This window comes from Lethenteron reissneri, chromosome 28 (genome assembly GCF_015708825.2).
Source record: "Lethenteron reissneri isolate LAM-NWPU_2019-01 chromosome 28, ASM1570882v1, whole genome shotgun sequence".
Lineage (NCBI taxonomy): Eukaryota > Metazoa > Chordata > Hyperoartia > Petromyzontiformes > Petromyzontidae > Lethenteron > Lethenteron reissneri.
The window spans coordinates 9,170,053-9,186,269 of NC_083806.1; the positions used below are offsets into that span (position 1 = coordinate 9,170,053).

At 46.8% G+C, this 16,217-nt stretch overlaps 1 protein-coding gene across 1 annotated transcript in view; it reads left to right on the forward strand.

The window, feature by feature from the left end:
- LOC133348933 (S-adenosyl-L-methionine-dependent tRNA 4-demethylwyosine synthase TYW1-like) overlaps window positions 1-16,217 on the forward strand; it is a 136,573-nt gene that overhangs the window by 11,229 nt on the left and 109,127 nt on the right. The window contains 4 exon segments of the mRNA XM_061562071.1: window positions 3,099-3,200; window positions 6,985-7,179; window positions 9,108-9,350; window positions 10,548-10,661. Coding sequence (XP_061418055.1) covers window positions 3,099-3,200; window positions 6,985-7,179; window positions 9,108-9,350; window positions 10,548-10,661 — 654 coding nt within the window.

Sequence of the window (16,217 nt, forward strand, 5' to 3'; positions counted from 1 at the left end):
ATACTTCTTGGTTCTTTCGGTAAAGTCACGTAGAAGGGAAATAATAAAAAGAAAACATGATTAAATAATTTATTATGTTATAATACAATAATAAATAATAAAATAATTTAAAATAATTAAAATAAAACATGATAAATAAATTTATATGGTTTATTTTTATTATTTTATTATTTCCCTTCTACATGACTTTACCGAAAGAACCAAGAAGATGAATCCCTGCAGTCACAAAGCTTTAAATCGAAACACCAATACTTTTATAGGTTTTATTACTTATTTTCAAATTCACTTGTCCCCTATTGAGCGGTTAAATTAGAAGGGCAAAAAAAGCAGAAGGAAAGTGTGACATTGCAGTGCTGTTATTTGGACACAAAGAGTGTCCCCCTGGTATTTTAAATGCTTCAGCAACAATGCGTGAGCTGCGACTTGTGCTGGCAGTGGTGTCTGCGATGTTTACTGTGCATAGACTCAGCCTGCACTTTGAAGAAAGCACAGAGCAGCAGGGATTTACAAGAACAGCTTTCAGTCACAGGCAGCAAGATCAGTGCGCGTAGCCACGCGCGCGTGTAGGCACATGAACCCACGTTTGCATGGCCATGTGAACGCATGCGTGCGTAGCCACGTGAACCAATCGGAACTGTGGGGAAGGACAGCGAAGTAAACATTAATCTGAGAATATTCAGTGCGTACTACTGGTTCGGTTAGTAACTAATTGTCACGTTGTGTTTAAACGAGAAACCTTGCGAATTGGCCATGTGGGGTGGTGGTGGGTTAACGACACATATTTACGCGATCTAACAACGAAAAATCTACCTTTGCTGTGAACTCTAAATCCTGCTCCGCTTTTGCCGACGTCTATCAATTATCTTCTTGGTTCTTTCGGTAAAGTCACGTAGAAGGGAAATAATAAAAATAAAACATGATAAAATAATTCTCACGACGTTTCGGCCACAACGCAAGCAGCCGTCCTCAGGTGAAGAACAGGTCTGTCGGAAAGACAGCGTCTGAATGAAACACCACCAGGCTTGGCAGCGTATATTTTAGCTGGGTTGGAGGGGGAAGAGCGCCTTGACAAAATAATTTGCGTATCAAGAGGAACTTAGCATCCATCAATTAGTTGGAGGGGGTGGGGGGTGGGGGGCCGCCTTGCGTGAGCGCGCGCCCCATGGCGCGGTGCTGGACCCGCCGACCTGACGAATTGCGGTGATCTGGTGCGTTGACGGCGTCGTGATGAGCCGCGGGTCAAGTTGCTCCGAGACAATGGCGGAGCGCTCCTGCCATTAGCACATGGCACTCGTCCGTTGCGAACGTGTCTCCGTTTTGACTCGGCACGGCCGCCCTATTGCTTATTATTATTATTATCCACGTGTCAATATTCGCGTCATTTGATAAGTGTGCACCGAGCAAGCGACGTGTGGTTTTACCCAAAGCAGGTGCCCGGGGCGTACAGACCGAGGCTTCTGGGAATAGAGGGTGAAGATGCGTCTGGCAACTGTACAGCGCATTACCCGTGGGAGTCGTGGTGCAATTATAGGAAGCACTGTGCTGTGAGTTTTTGGTGCATTTACAGCGATGTAATTGGGAAAGATGGATCCGGGTGAAACTTTCCCTCAGCGAGATAACGTGACCATAGTTGTGGTTAAACTCTTTCCCAGCTCCACAATCGACACGTTCCACACGTACACTTTGGCCTCACACTCTATCGATGTTGTGCAGTTTGCATTTAGAGTATGCAAATACAATTGAATGAAAATGGAAATGTCAACTTTAACGTAATTCTGAGCATCTTTTAAAATGTTAGCAAACCAATCCAAGCAGAGAAACGTAGCCACAACCAAATCCATGGTGTACTGGGTCCCACAAGCGAGTGCAACGCAGATGCTTTGTGTCTCTACAATTAACCCTTTCCCATTCCGAGACATCTGCAAGTTGCAGCGTGGGTCCCGTTTACCACTGAATCTCGGAACACGTAAGCGGTTAGTGTAATTTTTTTTTAGAAAGGCACAACGCCACTGTTTTTAAAGACGTACTCACCGTAGAGAACTGTAGAGACACGACCGCACTCTGCTGTAGCTGGTGCCAAACTGTGCCTCACGCCCTCCCTCGTGGCCTTGTGGGAGCCTCGGTACCGATAAAGTTATTTGATTTTTTCTTCCTTTTCCGTTCCGTTGATGTTAGCGTACGTCATCAGAACGGAATCGGAAGGGTTAACAATCCCGCAGAAGCGGATGGGCTGCAAGATCTCTTTAAAGCCTCCCTTGGCAGGTGCAGCACGCATGCGACGCTTCTCGCCACGCGGTCGTGTTTACAGTTGTTTATTGACATGCCTGCTGGAGTCGTATTTTGTGATAGAATTTCCCGTGAATAGCCTTCACGGTTCAATTCGCGCGTTCCCCCCACCACCACCACCACCACCCATCCCAAGGTTTGTCACTTGTCTGTGAAATAAAGTTATTTTTCTTCGGCGAAATTGCATTGGATAATAAAGTGTTGATGGATAGCGATGACTGTGTGGTGGAGATGTGTGGAGCGTAATTGTGCTGCGTGCCGATGGTGCCTGCCACGTGCTTCTTGCTGCCATTTATTTGGCTGCCTGTCACGTGTAGGCGCCTCATCACTCCCATCTGGCAGCTAGTCTAGACGGTCGGCTGGTTAGTCACTCGGTTGACTGGCTGGCTGGCAAGGCTTGCCGGGGAAGTCATCTGTGTCTGTTGTTTGCCAATATGTGTCTGTGTCTCTGCCTGCTGCCGCCGTTACAGGTTCGCTTTTTTTCACCATTTTTACGGCAATTGCAAGGTAGCTTTAAACATTGTATTGAAACAGTTTGCAGCGGATAGTGAATAATGGTGGTAAGGAAAAGGCTGTTATGTGGGTTGACTTAATGAGTGTGGTTATAATGCCTGTGGTTTAATCGCTGTTGTTTAATAGCTGTGCCGCTTAATGACGGTGTGGTTCAATCGCGATGTGGTTTAGCAACTGTGCAGTTTGATGAATGCGCGGTATAATGACTTGCGGCTTAACGGCCTTGTGGTTTAAGGCGGTGTGGCCAAGCCTTTTTGTCACCGTTCCCCCCCCCCGTGCCCTCTTGTCTGCGCACTCAGAGGCTTGCAAGGCTGTTGGCTGAGGAGCTCGCCCGCCTGGGATTCTCGAGTTCCGTCAGCGACCTGCGGAGCTTCGACCCCGAGGACAGCCTGCTGGAAGAGGTGCCCCCCAACCTCACTCCTAATATATCTGTAGAGGTGTTACGGGAGGGCGAACAAACACACCAGGGGTGGTTATGCCCGCATGCGGAAGGATGCTTATGTAATAAACCTTCTTGAGACGGCTTCCGGAATCAGTCCTTTTTATTTTCAACTTCCACAGTTACACTTCACACACACTCCCCGTTGCTGACAGACAACGGAGAGAGGGCAGACTTCCCGCCAAGTCCCCACCGCGCACGTGGCACCCAGAGCCCCCGTACGCGCGTGGCTCCCGCTCTGCTCGTTCCCAAGTCTGCTCATGACTGCTCTCTCTCTCTCTTAATCCCTTCGTCACGTGGTACCTCCCAGCCAATCCTCCATAGACAGCGTTGACCGTTCCTGATGGTTTCCTGTCAATCCCAGGACAACGCCTCTGATCCGGCTCCCCATTAGCTGAGGCCCCGATTGGCCAGGCCAATCACCCCTGCTAACAAGCCGTGATCACGCCGAGGCCATGCTCCCTGGCTCATCCCTTATTGGCTACAAAGCAGGACCGGCAAGCCAATCCCCATGTGAACCCTCTATGGCTGTTATTACACTTACATCCACGTCCGCACCGTTTAGCCTGGGGGGCTAAACCGGCGCTGTGATCCCCCAACCTTAACCCTAATAAATCCTCCGCTCTCCATATTATCGGCAACTCCGAGTCAGAATTAATATAGTTCATAACTCAGAGTAAGAATATTGATTCATACTGGAGGAATCCGATGAGCTATGAAGCTCTTTTTCACAGGTGGTTATGAACGTTAAGACAACAAACAATACAAAAACAAAGTACAGTAAAACCTTAGATTGCGAGTAACTTGGTCTGCGAGTGTTTTGCAAGATGAGCAATTTTTTAAAATAAATATTAATTTGATAAACGAGCGAGGTCTTGCAATACGAGTAGTACGTGTATACGCTTTGTCTGCCGAGCGTCACGTGATCACAACTGATTTACGGGTGCTTTGATGTACGAGTGCTTTGGATTACAAGCACGTTTCCAGAACGAATTATGCTCGCAATCCAAGGTTTTATTGTACTGCAAAATTTCAAGAAAGGTCAACAAAATCACCCAAACACAGAAAAATGTATTCTAAACCATCCCCATTCTACCAGGCAAAGCCCACTGAGGTATTAACTTGTTTTTCAAAAGCGAACTGGCCACAAATGAAAGTGCAACAAAGTTATTTTTTTTCTTGGTTCTTTCGGTAAAGTCACGTAGAAGGGAAATAATAAAATAATAAAAATAAAACAATAAAATAATTCTCACGACGTTTCGATCGCAACACCTGATGATGATTGCTTGTGTTGCATTCGAAACGTCGTGAGAATTCTATAGTTTAATTGTTATTATTTTATTATTTCCCTTCTACGTGACTTTACCAAAAGAACCAAGAACATGAATCCCTGCAGTCACGAAAGCTTTAAATCGAAACGCAGCAAAGTTGCTTATCATTTTGACATCTATAAGCAGCAAAATCATACAAAAAACTCAATGCATTACCCCCCTCCCCCCCCCCGAAGTTTTGTCCTGATTGCTTTAACTTGTTGTCCTGATTGCCATCAAGAGACGAATGGTCTATCTGGAGCTCTTGCAGAGCAGTGCAACTTTCTGTGTTAGACCACAGCCCGCAGAAGTGTATATCGCAAACTTATCTCTTGAGATCCTTTCACGCGACCCTCTGGTCCACACAATAGGGTGGCAGCACTTCCACGCAATCATTTATTCTTGGCTGCTATAGATTTCCACGCGGTAAGCCACTTCCTTGAGCTATTTGTGGGCATGTTGCTTCTGAAAAAGAGCTATATAGCTCAGCAGGCCTTATCTGGTTAAATAAAAATAGTTTAAATAGTAACCCAGAAGTAGCACTAAATTATCATCGTTTACTCTCACTTATCTGTGGTTGAGTCACCTGGGCATGATCTGGAAGCACTAAAGTCACCCTTTTATCCACATTTAACCTGTACTGATGAAAAAGTAAATAATAAAATAACTTTATTGGTACGTCTTCAGGTCTTTAGGTCGGAAGACATACCGAGGCTCCCACAAGGCAATGCAGGAGGGCGTGTGGCACAATTTGGCACCAGCTATCGTAGAGTGTGCGGTCGTGTCGTTACAGTTCTCTGCGGTGAACGCTACGTCTTTAGAAACAATGGCGCTATGCCTCTCCAAATAAAATGAACGCCAACTGCTTGCGCATTCGTCTCAGAACGGGAAAGGGTTAGGAGTGACCATGAAGAGGTACGCTATTTTCCAGAGTGAACTGCACTGACTAAACACGCTCGTCACATCACCATGGATGACAGGGGTGTCACTGGCATTCGAATCTCAGGAAAGTCTTAAAAGAGCCAAAGGAATGTATTCTACAGGATGATGTATTGATGTATCCATATAGATAAGGACTAGCTGGAGAAACGTCCCTTACCAGTGTGCATGGCTGCCTTTGAAGTAATAACGACTTGATGAGATGGGAGTGGACGATAAGGAGAGAATGTCACTCAAAGCCACACTCGAAACTTTCCGCTTAGAAAATATAGACTGGTAGATGGAACATAAAATTCTTTTTATTCCTTTATTACGTTTTTAATGTTTTTTTGACATTTTTCCTGGACTTTTAATTGGGTTTAATAATGCGTAATGTGTTTATGAATAATTAACAACACATTGAGATAAAGTGCTTCTTTGCATCGTTAATAATGCAGCTTTAATTGCCTGATTAGTCATCACTTAATAATGAATAATCTTACTCGTGTTTGAGTCAAGTTTGTTGGAATGTTGAACTTTACAAAAAAACAATAGCGCTTGGGATAAGGCGGCGCAACTTGGCGACGTCTGCATTTCCCAAGTCATATCGATGATAACATTACTTACTATTTCTTAAACTACTACCTTTTATTTAAACAGGTAAGGCCCACTGAGCTATATATATTTTTGTCAGAAGCGATCTGGCTATCACAAATGATGGCGCAACCAAGTAGCTTATCACGTGAAAATTTAAAGCAGCCAAATACTTGAAACGCATGGTGATTCTTAATGTGGAGGGAAAAACCGGCGGTCCCGGATAAAAATCAATGCGACCACGGGGAGAACATGCAAGTTCAAAAATATACAGGCATCAGGGTCGGGATCGAACCCACAACCTCCTGTATACCAGCCGAAGTAGTTAACATCTTGGCACTGCAGTGTCCACTTCCGTGACGTTTGCTGTGCGTCCTTCACAGCACGTCAATACGAGCACTGTGCGACAGACGACAACCTAGCTGGCTAATGTGGCTTGGGCCTAGTTCATCTCTCGGTGGCGAGATGTTATCTCCCTCGCCTGGTATGCAGGAGGTCGTGGGTTCAATCCCAACCCTGACGAAAATATTTTCTGCAAAGCACTATTTTAAAAAGTAAAATAGCGATTTCATTTGAACCTCCCCCCCCACTCCCCCGCTAAGAGCTCAGTTCCCACTTTAAATTTCTATAATGAAGTAAAACAATGTTGGTGCAAGGTAGAGCGGAATGCATTATAGTTATAGACAGATCGTTTGATAGCCCATTCTATTCAGCTTCGAAAATTTGTTTAAAATGTACTTAACATTTGACTGCGTTGTAATCCGCCCTCTCCTGCACCTCCGACGATTCGACGGTGCGGGCAAGGCCACGCTACCGAACCGATTTAGATGCCATTCAGCGCGACTGCGAATGTGTAAGTGTGATTGGCGGAGATAAGGGGAGATGGTTGAGCGGTGGTGCGCGCCCCCCTGCCCGTGCGTGCAGGCCGCTGGCGTTGCCGTGTGCGTGTTCGTGGTGTCGACGTACAGCGGGGGGGCGCCCCCCGAACCCGCCGCCTGGTTCTGCAAGTGGCTCGAAGAGGCGGCGAGCGACTTCCGGTACGGCAAGACGCACCTGCGGGGAGTCCGCTACGCCGTGTTCGGCCTCGGAGACTCCGTCTACGAGGAGCACTACAACACGGTGAAAACTGCAGCACCGCCACCGCTGCTCCCCCCCCCCCCACCAACTCCTCCAACACAGCACCGCTCATGACCGCTCGTGTGCTCTTCCTGTTCACAACCGCTGATGACATTTTCAAGGTGAGATCTCCTGACTGCCCCATCGATGCACGCAAGAGAGCTGGCTCTCCCTCCGAAAAGTAATTCGCCCGTTTCTTGTCGCCGTTGACGCAAAACACGAATGCCAGAGAACCGGTACAAAAAGTACTGGCCCCCCGCGTCTTTGTGCTCCGCATGTCTCCCGCACGGCCAAGAGGTTTAATTTAAATTTACACGGAAATCTTATCGGGCGTTCTGTCATTTTTTTCTAATTATGGCATTTACCACGCTACAACACAAGCTGTCTGCAAGGAGGTGCTGCTTAGACTCGGGCTGTTTTACTAATGCAGCCCAGGTGGTTCGTGTGGCTGAGACCCCCTGTGTAAACATGGCCCTGTGCTCTTTAAATATGTTTTGGGGATTATTAAATGTTATCGGCCGCTTGTAAAAGTACATGCTGTGTGGCGAGATCAAAACGCGGTCGTTTACTGTGGGCTGATGCGGGCATTTGGAACAAAGACGACGTTGCCTGCTGCCTCTGCATGGACCGGCAAATTAATGCACTCTGTCTCTGCAGCACATATCTGGTTCAGTGAAACTGCAAGAGCCAACGGATTGAGTTTAATCAAAGCTAATCAGCCAATTGATGTCCAGCAAATTATTTGGCGATGCTGTGTTTGGCAGTTGCTGCACAAGCTTGATTAGCAAAAACTTATCACATCCATTAGTAACGCTACTTTATTCACAGAATATATTTTATGCGCCACAAAGAAGGGGCCACTGCCTGAATCGTTGCCCCGTAGATGTTTTTTTCTCTTTTAGGGCCACAGTTTTGTTGATTAATGTGTTGGAGTTTTTAATTAATATTGAAGTCTGTTTACCCATGTGCCGAGTAGGGCTTTCCTTTCTTTAATCTACTCCCCAATCACATAAGGCGGGCACATTTGCATGATTGTGCGCTAGAGGATTTCACTTCTCGCAATGTTTTTTTCTATTCTATATTTCTCCACAACTTCTTTGCCCACCACAACGCCCCCCCGCCCCAACATTTTTAATCATTGCCAGCCTCTCTTGCTGCCGAAATAGGAATTTATGATTTCGCCATGTAGCCGATGGAATCTTTCAAAGAGTAACCTGAACGCTTATTCTCAACGTACCACATTAACCGTATGATTGAAAGGCCGTCGTAGGAGGATTTCTGAGCTCCGCAAAGCAGCAGCATGGCCCCTGACACAAGGCCGAGATTGTCCCGCTTACGGGACTGACCCCTGGGCATGTAGAGGCGTATCGATTCAGCAACTGCATGCGTGTAATTGTGCGTGTGAGGATCGCGATTATTGTGCGTTTCATGCAAATTATTTGCGATGTTACGTGCAGGTGACTGAAGCGGACAAGACTGGACATCGGAGACAACGCCAAACAATAACTATACAAATCAGAAAACAAAGAATGGATTCATGAATCGTGACCCCGAATAATGACAGTTTACCAAATCGCTTTGGGAGAGTGCCACTTGTTAGATGTCTCGAAAAGAAGGTTATTTATGATACATTTATTTATATCGACGTCCATATAGTCATCATTTATTGAGATATGTCGTCGGCGCGTTTGCCGTGTCTGATAGCGGCCGCTCAACACAGATCCGCTCACTTTCGTTCATCAGTGGTTTCCTTATTGCCACTGTTTCAGTACTCGTCAGATGGCTGAGTCCCTGTCCTGATGGTGGATCGCGAGAAGCCTACCACGCCGGAGCTCTTGCGTCTCTGGTATCGCGAGGCTACCGAGCGATCGCCCCCTGTTGGGTTTCCCTTCGCGGCGTCGCTCACCGAATCCGGCGCACGGCCCTCGCAGGTCGGCAAGAACGTGGACAAGTGGCTGTGGCAGCTGGGGGCTCGGCGCGTGCTGCCCCGTGGCGACGGCGACTTCAACGTGGTGCGCAGCCGGCACGGCAGCGCCGACGCCGACTTCGAGGCGTGGAAGGGCCACCTCGTGTGCCGCCTGCGGGCCTTGGCCGAGCCGGGCACCGCCGCGGGGGCTGGGGTCGGCGGTCAGCAGCGTCGGCGCTCGGACAGCGAGGGATCCTGTCGCGACGAGGTGGGACGTTTTTTTTTTTTCTGGTTGGACTATCCGTGCCGCTCAGCCCGCTGGCTTGCCTACACTCGCCACGCCGCCCGCGGTGTGGCGGGTGTAGGCTTAAGCGGGGTTGAACCCGGTTAGGACTTGGTGACCATCAGGGCTTGCCATGCGTTATGGGTGTGGGGTTGCGGGGCCGCCGGCAGATGGCAGTGCTGAGCACTGCCCCCTTTGTAGGTGTGGGTTTTTCCCCGCGTACCTCATTCATGGGAATGGCCAAAGTTGGCAGGACCCTCCGAAATGAGTCTTGATCCTCGGTGGCACTTTCCTGGGTCAGAGTTGGCATAGGTAGGCAGGGGCGAGTCCATTCAGGAACTTGAGTGCAAATTTGAAATTTACCGGCAAATGGGGAATCTGGGAGGGGTGGTGCAGCTGGTGGTGTGAAGTCCTGCAGAGTTGAGTTTGTGGGAAGAGCACAAGAGCTCAGGATCAATGACAATCACAATGTTTCACACTTTTCCAGTGTCATGTCAGTTTAGGAGGTGCATGCTCAACCTGCAGTTTTTTGCCGAGAGTGGACATTTTGGCAATGAGGAGTGCTTCTGTTCGGTAGCTGGAGGAAGATAGAACCAATCCAAATGAGACCGCTTCCAAGGCAGGATGCGGTAGTGGGCGGCGAGGTTTGGTTCAGCGACACAGATGGTGTCTACCAACTCTCAGGGACATCCTCTCTGTCACCGAGTGTTGGTACGCAGCGACATGTAGGATGTGACAGAAGGTGGTACGTGTCGTCAGTGCAGTAACCAACTTTTAATTGATACATCAAAGAATCTCTTACTCTCTCTTTGTCTTGCCACAGGAGTAGCTTTGAATGAGATTTGACCTGCCGCTGCCACCCGTGAGGAATTTCCAAAGTGCTTTGCTTTAAAGTGGATGCCAAAGACTCAGCGGGAATCATACGTAGAAGCAGGCCACTGCCTGCCAGCGTCACTCCTACACGTCAAAACATTGTGGTCTTCTGGGGCCGTTCCCTCGCGTGAAGCGAGGCGCACCAAGTGGAGGTTTCTTTGCCACGCGGTGTGCACTGGAGCACGCAGCTGGGATAAGATTAGTGATGAAAGTCGCAAATTGTACGAGAGTGGCGATGTCGCCGGGGCTAGGGGGAGGCGAATGTCGAGGGAATGTGGTTTTGTGAGCGCCTCGCCGCGGCCCATCCAGGCCTCCGAGGAGTTTGAGACAACGAGCGAGGAGGAAGGGGGGACCGCGGACGCCGCTGACATCGTCGACGTGGAAGACCTCGGGAGAGTTGTGACGGAGGCCAGGAGGTCCCAGGTGAGGCCGGCTTTATCGTGCGTCTTGGTCAGCTGCTGCCTGCAGACAAACTTCTCTCTTCCACTCGTTTTTTTTGTACTTCCACTGGGACTCACTGCCCCGATAATGTGCATTTTTTCTCTTTGAACCGTACCAATTTAATTCGCAATATTATCCCTCTTGCGATCTCGTACTCGTCATGAAACAGGGGGCTAATCCGGGCTCTTCTGGTGAACGGGTTGAGACCATAAACTCACTGCACTTGCGCAGCCTTTTTAATCCCAGTCGGCTGCCAGGATTTGAACACAGGAACTCAGCTGTCCTGGCTCCAGTGTCTCTGACCTCCGAGCCCCACCCGGCCACCTCTTCAAAACCAGAGCACATTTATAAATTAATCTTCCTGATATAAAGTTCCTTTTGAAACATTACAGACAAACAGCAGAGAAGAAGGGACTGGCTTGTATGCACTGACCATCTTTTCGAACTCGTGCATGGCTTCCATGGGTCTGTGTGACGAGCCGCCTAGCACGCGGCGGGGAATGTTGCCACCTGCTGCACCGGCCGCCCTGTTGCACGCCGTCGTGAGAGCTGTGAGGCAGCGTGCTGCCCCACGTTAAAGTATCCAAAACTATATATATAAAATAAGTATTTTACCAGCTCTTTTTCAGAAGCCACCTGGCCACAAATGATAGCTCAACGAAGTGGCTTATCACGTGGAAATTTATAGCAGTTTAACACGTAGCAGGCTTTCGCGACCAATATTATTCATAATAAACGTTTTTGGTTTAGATCGCGTTATTTATAAATGTGTCGTAACCCTCCACCACCCGACACGGCCAATCAACAACAAAGTGTCACGTTGACAAAAGACAAATAGTTCACTACTTTAGCACACCGGTGTGTTGAAGAGTGAAACCACAACATTTACAAATTTTTTGTTGTTGTAAATGTTGTGATTTCACTCTTCAACACACCGGTGGGCTAAAGCAGTGAACTATTTGTCTTTTGTCAACGTGACACTTTTTTTACTGATTGGCCATGTCGGGTGGTGGAGGGTTACGACACATTTATAAATAACGCAATCTAACCAAAAAGCGTTTATTATGAAATTTATATCAGCCAAATATTCTAAACGCATATTGCTTTGCTTTCAGTATGTATGCGTAGTGACTCCGACGCACTTTCTTGCTTTACTACGTGCCTTTATTTTGGACACATCACTATTTCTAGGCCCAGGCTTCGGTTGTTGATGCTCCAATTTCTTCTTCTCTCCAAGCCGTCTCTTTGCCTCGTGCCCCCCCCCCCCCTTTTATATTCCTCGAGCCCCCTCTCTCGAAGGTTCGCTCACCCCCATTTCCCTCAGCCAATCCTCATCCTCCTTCCCTAACGGTTGTCAACCATTACCCCGACAGTCCACCTTCGTTTTCCCGCCCTTTTATCTGTTAATTTCTCTTCAAATCAGTTTTAATTCTCTGGTCTCCCTGCACCAATCAGGGGCCCCGGACACACTTCCTGACTGTCCGTTTGCACACGTACACCGTCAGGCACGTGGTCTATTGTTTTTGTCCTGATATGTATGTTGAGGTTTTTTCGCAGCGTACGTTGCCAACCGCGCTAATCGGAGGTGCAGGAGTGAAGGACAACAACCTAAACGCAAACAGCAGTTCCGAGAACTTAGTTTTCAATTTAAAGCGAGTTAAATTTTCAATTCACAGGCGTGCAAGCTCCCCCTTTGTCTTGGCTCCACGTCATTATTAAAAGGTGACGACGATCAATGCCGTGCGTCTTCATGACATCCTGCGACTGTAAACTTGCATTGATTAACATGGAAGTGTCGATTTGTTGGGCGTTTAAGGAATTAATATGCACCTCCAGGTGCTGCAAATTCACCTGAAACAAGTCAGTGCCATGCTGGTTATTGAGCCGGCTGGAAGACACACGACCTCACGTACATTTCGCTCGCAGGAGAAATTTAAGCACAAGCATGCGAACAGGTTTTGTTGCGAGCCAGTTAATTCTATCTCAGCCTTTGCTTAACGTCGTGATTTATTTTCTTTTATACCTACGTGACTTTACCGAAAGAACCGAAGGGTAAGCATAACGTCCTCGCACATCTATAAAATCCCTCACTTATCATTCGGACGTTAAATTTGCCCGTTAATTTATCAGCGCTTAATTAACAATGCCGCTGACATTGTGGAGTTGGCAGCGTTAAGAAAAATAATCAGCTGGCCGCGATCCGTCGCTTAAATGTTGGGATAGATATAACATTTGCATGAGAGAAACAAAAGAGAGAGAAATTTTTATTTAAAGCTTTCGTGACTGCAGGGATTCATATTCTTGGTTCTTTCGGTAAAGTCACGTAGAAGGGAAATAATAAAATAATATAAATATAAAACAAAAATTCTCACGACGTTTCGACTGCAACACAAGCAATCATCATCAGGTGTGAAATTCTCATGACGTTTCGACTGGATTTCACACCTGATGATGATTGCTTGTGTTGCAGTCGAAACGTCGTGAGAATTTTTATTGTTTAATATTTATATTATTTTATTATTTCCCTTCTACGTGACTTTACCGAAAGAACCAAGAAAAAGAGAGAGAGAGAGAGAAACGCACGGGCTGTCAAGTGTCCAGCGGGCTTTGTGAAACGCCGCACCAACCTTACCATAATAATAACAAGTATAACCCGTAAAAACAAAGTTTTTCACTATAAATCCTTATAAGCGTGGCGGCTAGAGTCCTCTCGTCCTCTGGCTTGAGATGGCTGCCACCTATGGGTCAGATGATTGCATTGCACCATTAAGCAATTGGTAATTAAATATAATATTTTGTCCTAAAAAGTGTAAAATTTTGGGAAAATTTTTTCACAAACATTAATTTTCACGCACAACGAGTCTGTGTGGAAAATGTCAGCTCGATTGGATTACGGGAAGTGGGTTAAAAAACGACCGAAAGATTTGCACGGTCGTAAGCAAGCAAGTGAACTTAATATAAAGGATTTAAAAAGGGGGCCTGTCCTGGCTCACCCCCCCTCTCATTTACTTGATACAGCAAGCGTGCTGTGACGGTTCCACCTGAAGACGGAAGCTTGTGTTGCCTCCGAAACGTCGTGATTTTTATTAAATTTTTATTTAATTTAACTTTTTTAATTTTAATTTTTTACCTACGTGACTTTACCGGAAAAAAACCTAAGAATATGAATCCTTGCAGTCACGAAAGCTTAAAATCTAGAATTTGTCAAACGTGGCCGGCCGGCGAGACTGTGTGCCTTCCCGGTATCACCACGCTCGCACGTTCGTCACCGCCGCCATTCACCGGCAGCTTCACAGCAGCCCTTGCCGGACACCTGAGACTGGCGCCTGCCCTAGAAGTCGGTCCCGGACATGAACCGGCCTGCGGCTCAGAGGTCAGGGCTCTGAGCGAGCACCTACCTCTCAGAGCCTGGGTTGGAATCCGGGTTGCCACCGATGATTCAACTGGATTCGCAAGTGCCAGTGCTGGTCTCGGCTCGGTCACGAATGATTATTTTTCACTTAACTTGGCTACATTCCAGCGGCGACAATTTAAATTGTCGGATTGAATGTCCGCACGTAGCAAGTTCTGTGCCACCCATACTCTGTAAAGGCAAAAAAAAGGCTACTTGAAGATATTTTAAATAGAAATCCTGTAAAAAAAAAAAAATCTTCCTCTACACTGGGCACATTGCTCAGTGAAGTTTCCAAATGGATTTTTCATCTCATTACATGATGCCAGTGAGAAAAATTAGTGTAAATTTGGGGCAATAAACCCCACGCTTTTAAAGCGGCTCCAAAAACAGCAATTCTATTTAATTAAGTGCTGTTACCCTGCAGCGCGCGAGCTGAACGAGCGACTCACAAGATTGAATTTAGGGAAACTGACAATTTTGCCCTTCGCGAGTAAAGTGTGATTGGCAGTGACCGCCGTGTGCACGAGAATCAGCGTGTGGCCGTTTGCCTAGTTTTTAAAATGAATTTTGGTGCTGGGGTCGTGGGGACGCTCCCAGCTGGGCTTACATCGGATAGAATCCACTCGCTCTGCTTTGTCGAAATCTCTTAAGTGGTGGTCTTTCATATAATCAGGACGAAACGTAATGAATGCCGGCCACACTGAAGGGTGTAGATATTAAAATAAACCTCTCGCCACTCTCATCATTCACACAAAACATTAATGCGGCAACATCAAAATATTCCAGGTTCATTAAAAAAATCAACTTTCCACGTGCATCATGAGCACTACCATAAACATAATTTTTTTTATAAGGCAGGGCTAATGATGTTTGCGGTTTTAATTATAATCTGTACTTGAGCACCAAGGCCCATGTAGTCCTCTTTATAGGTTATTTTATTTGCTGCAGTCGGGTGATGTATACATGTTGAACTTCTTTCGCACCGTACGTAGCCAATCACACTAATCGGAGGTGCGGGAGAGTTTGGGTCGTGATCCTTCTGCCAAGCGCATGTAACACCACTGCCAAAGCAGTTTCTTCTCTTTTCATATCTGTCTTCAGCTGTCATTTCAGGCCAGTTTCAGTCACAGTATGATTTCTAACAGTTGAGTTACATCGCATTGACGATCAGGCAGCTCGGCGTTTGAGTGAGCGGCTCGCAATCGGAGGGTTGCGAGTTCAACTCCTGGTTGGGGGCTGACTCAGCCCATCATCCCTCCGGGGGTTGATAAAAAATAAGTTGGGAAGTCAACACTGTTTTTCTTATTTACCCCTGCCATAGGAATATGGAATTTTCTCCACTGGCCCAGGACTGTACACCAGAAGTGATCACCACCTCAGTGCTCATTTTAACAGGAAGTCACTTTTTATACCTACCGGTGCTGTTGTGCATTTGAAACAACTAAATAATTAAGCTTTCTCAGTGTGTCTCTCCTCGCTTATGCAAGAAACAAAGCGAGAAACTTTTGACCGAGTTCGTCTTTGCTTGTTTCAAATTCAGTAATGTTCTTGTTCATTAACAGTCTATTTCAGTGCCGTGGGTGCGACCATTGATTTTTCAATTTAAACAGTCGAACCATTACAATTTACACTCGTCAGTGGAGATCGTTACCACATTTGCATCCCTTCCTGGCTGCGGCGACGCTCCAGTTTGTCGCAGCTGACAGAGGACGAGCTCATTTACTTGCCCCGCGTCATTCCAACGCGGGGCAAAAACACTGGCGATTCGGTAACGCTCGCTGGACGATGAATCGAGATTGGTGTGGGAGCCGGAGCGTCGTTGCAGCGAGCATCGTCTGGTCGGCCTCCAAAGTGTGAAGCTTGCCGATTTGATGGGGTTACTGTAGGCTAGTTTTTTTTTTGTGCTTATTCGTCGACTTAAACGTTTTATGAAAAAATCTAATCGGCCAAAAATGTTATCGTGAGTCCAGAAAAACACATCTTTCATAAAAACCAGAGTAAAATCGGAAACATGCCCCTCATATATATGTACATATATTTTTAAATAAATGTGTTTAGGTCACAGTGAACGAGAAGGAAGGATGAATGAGCTACATGTGACAAATTCTGTATTGTAACAGGGTCCTCGAATTAAAGTTGTGGAT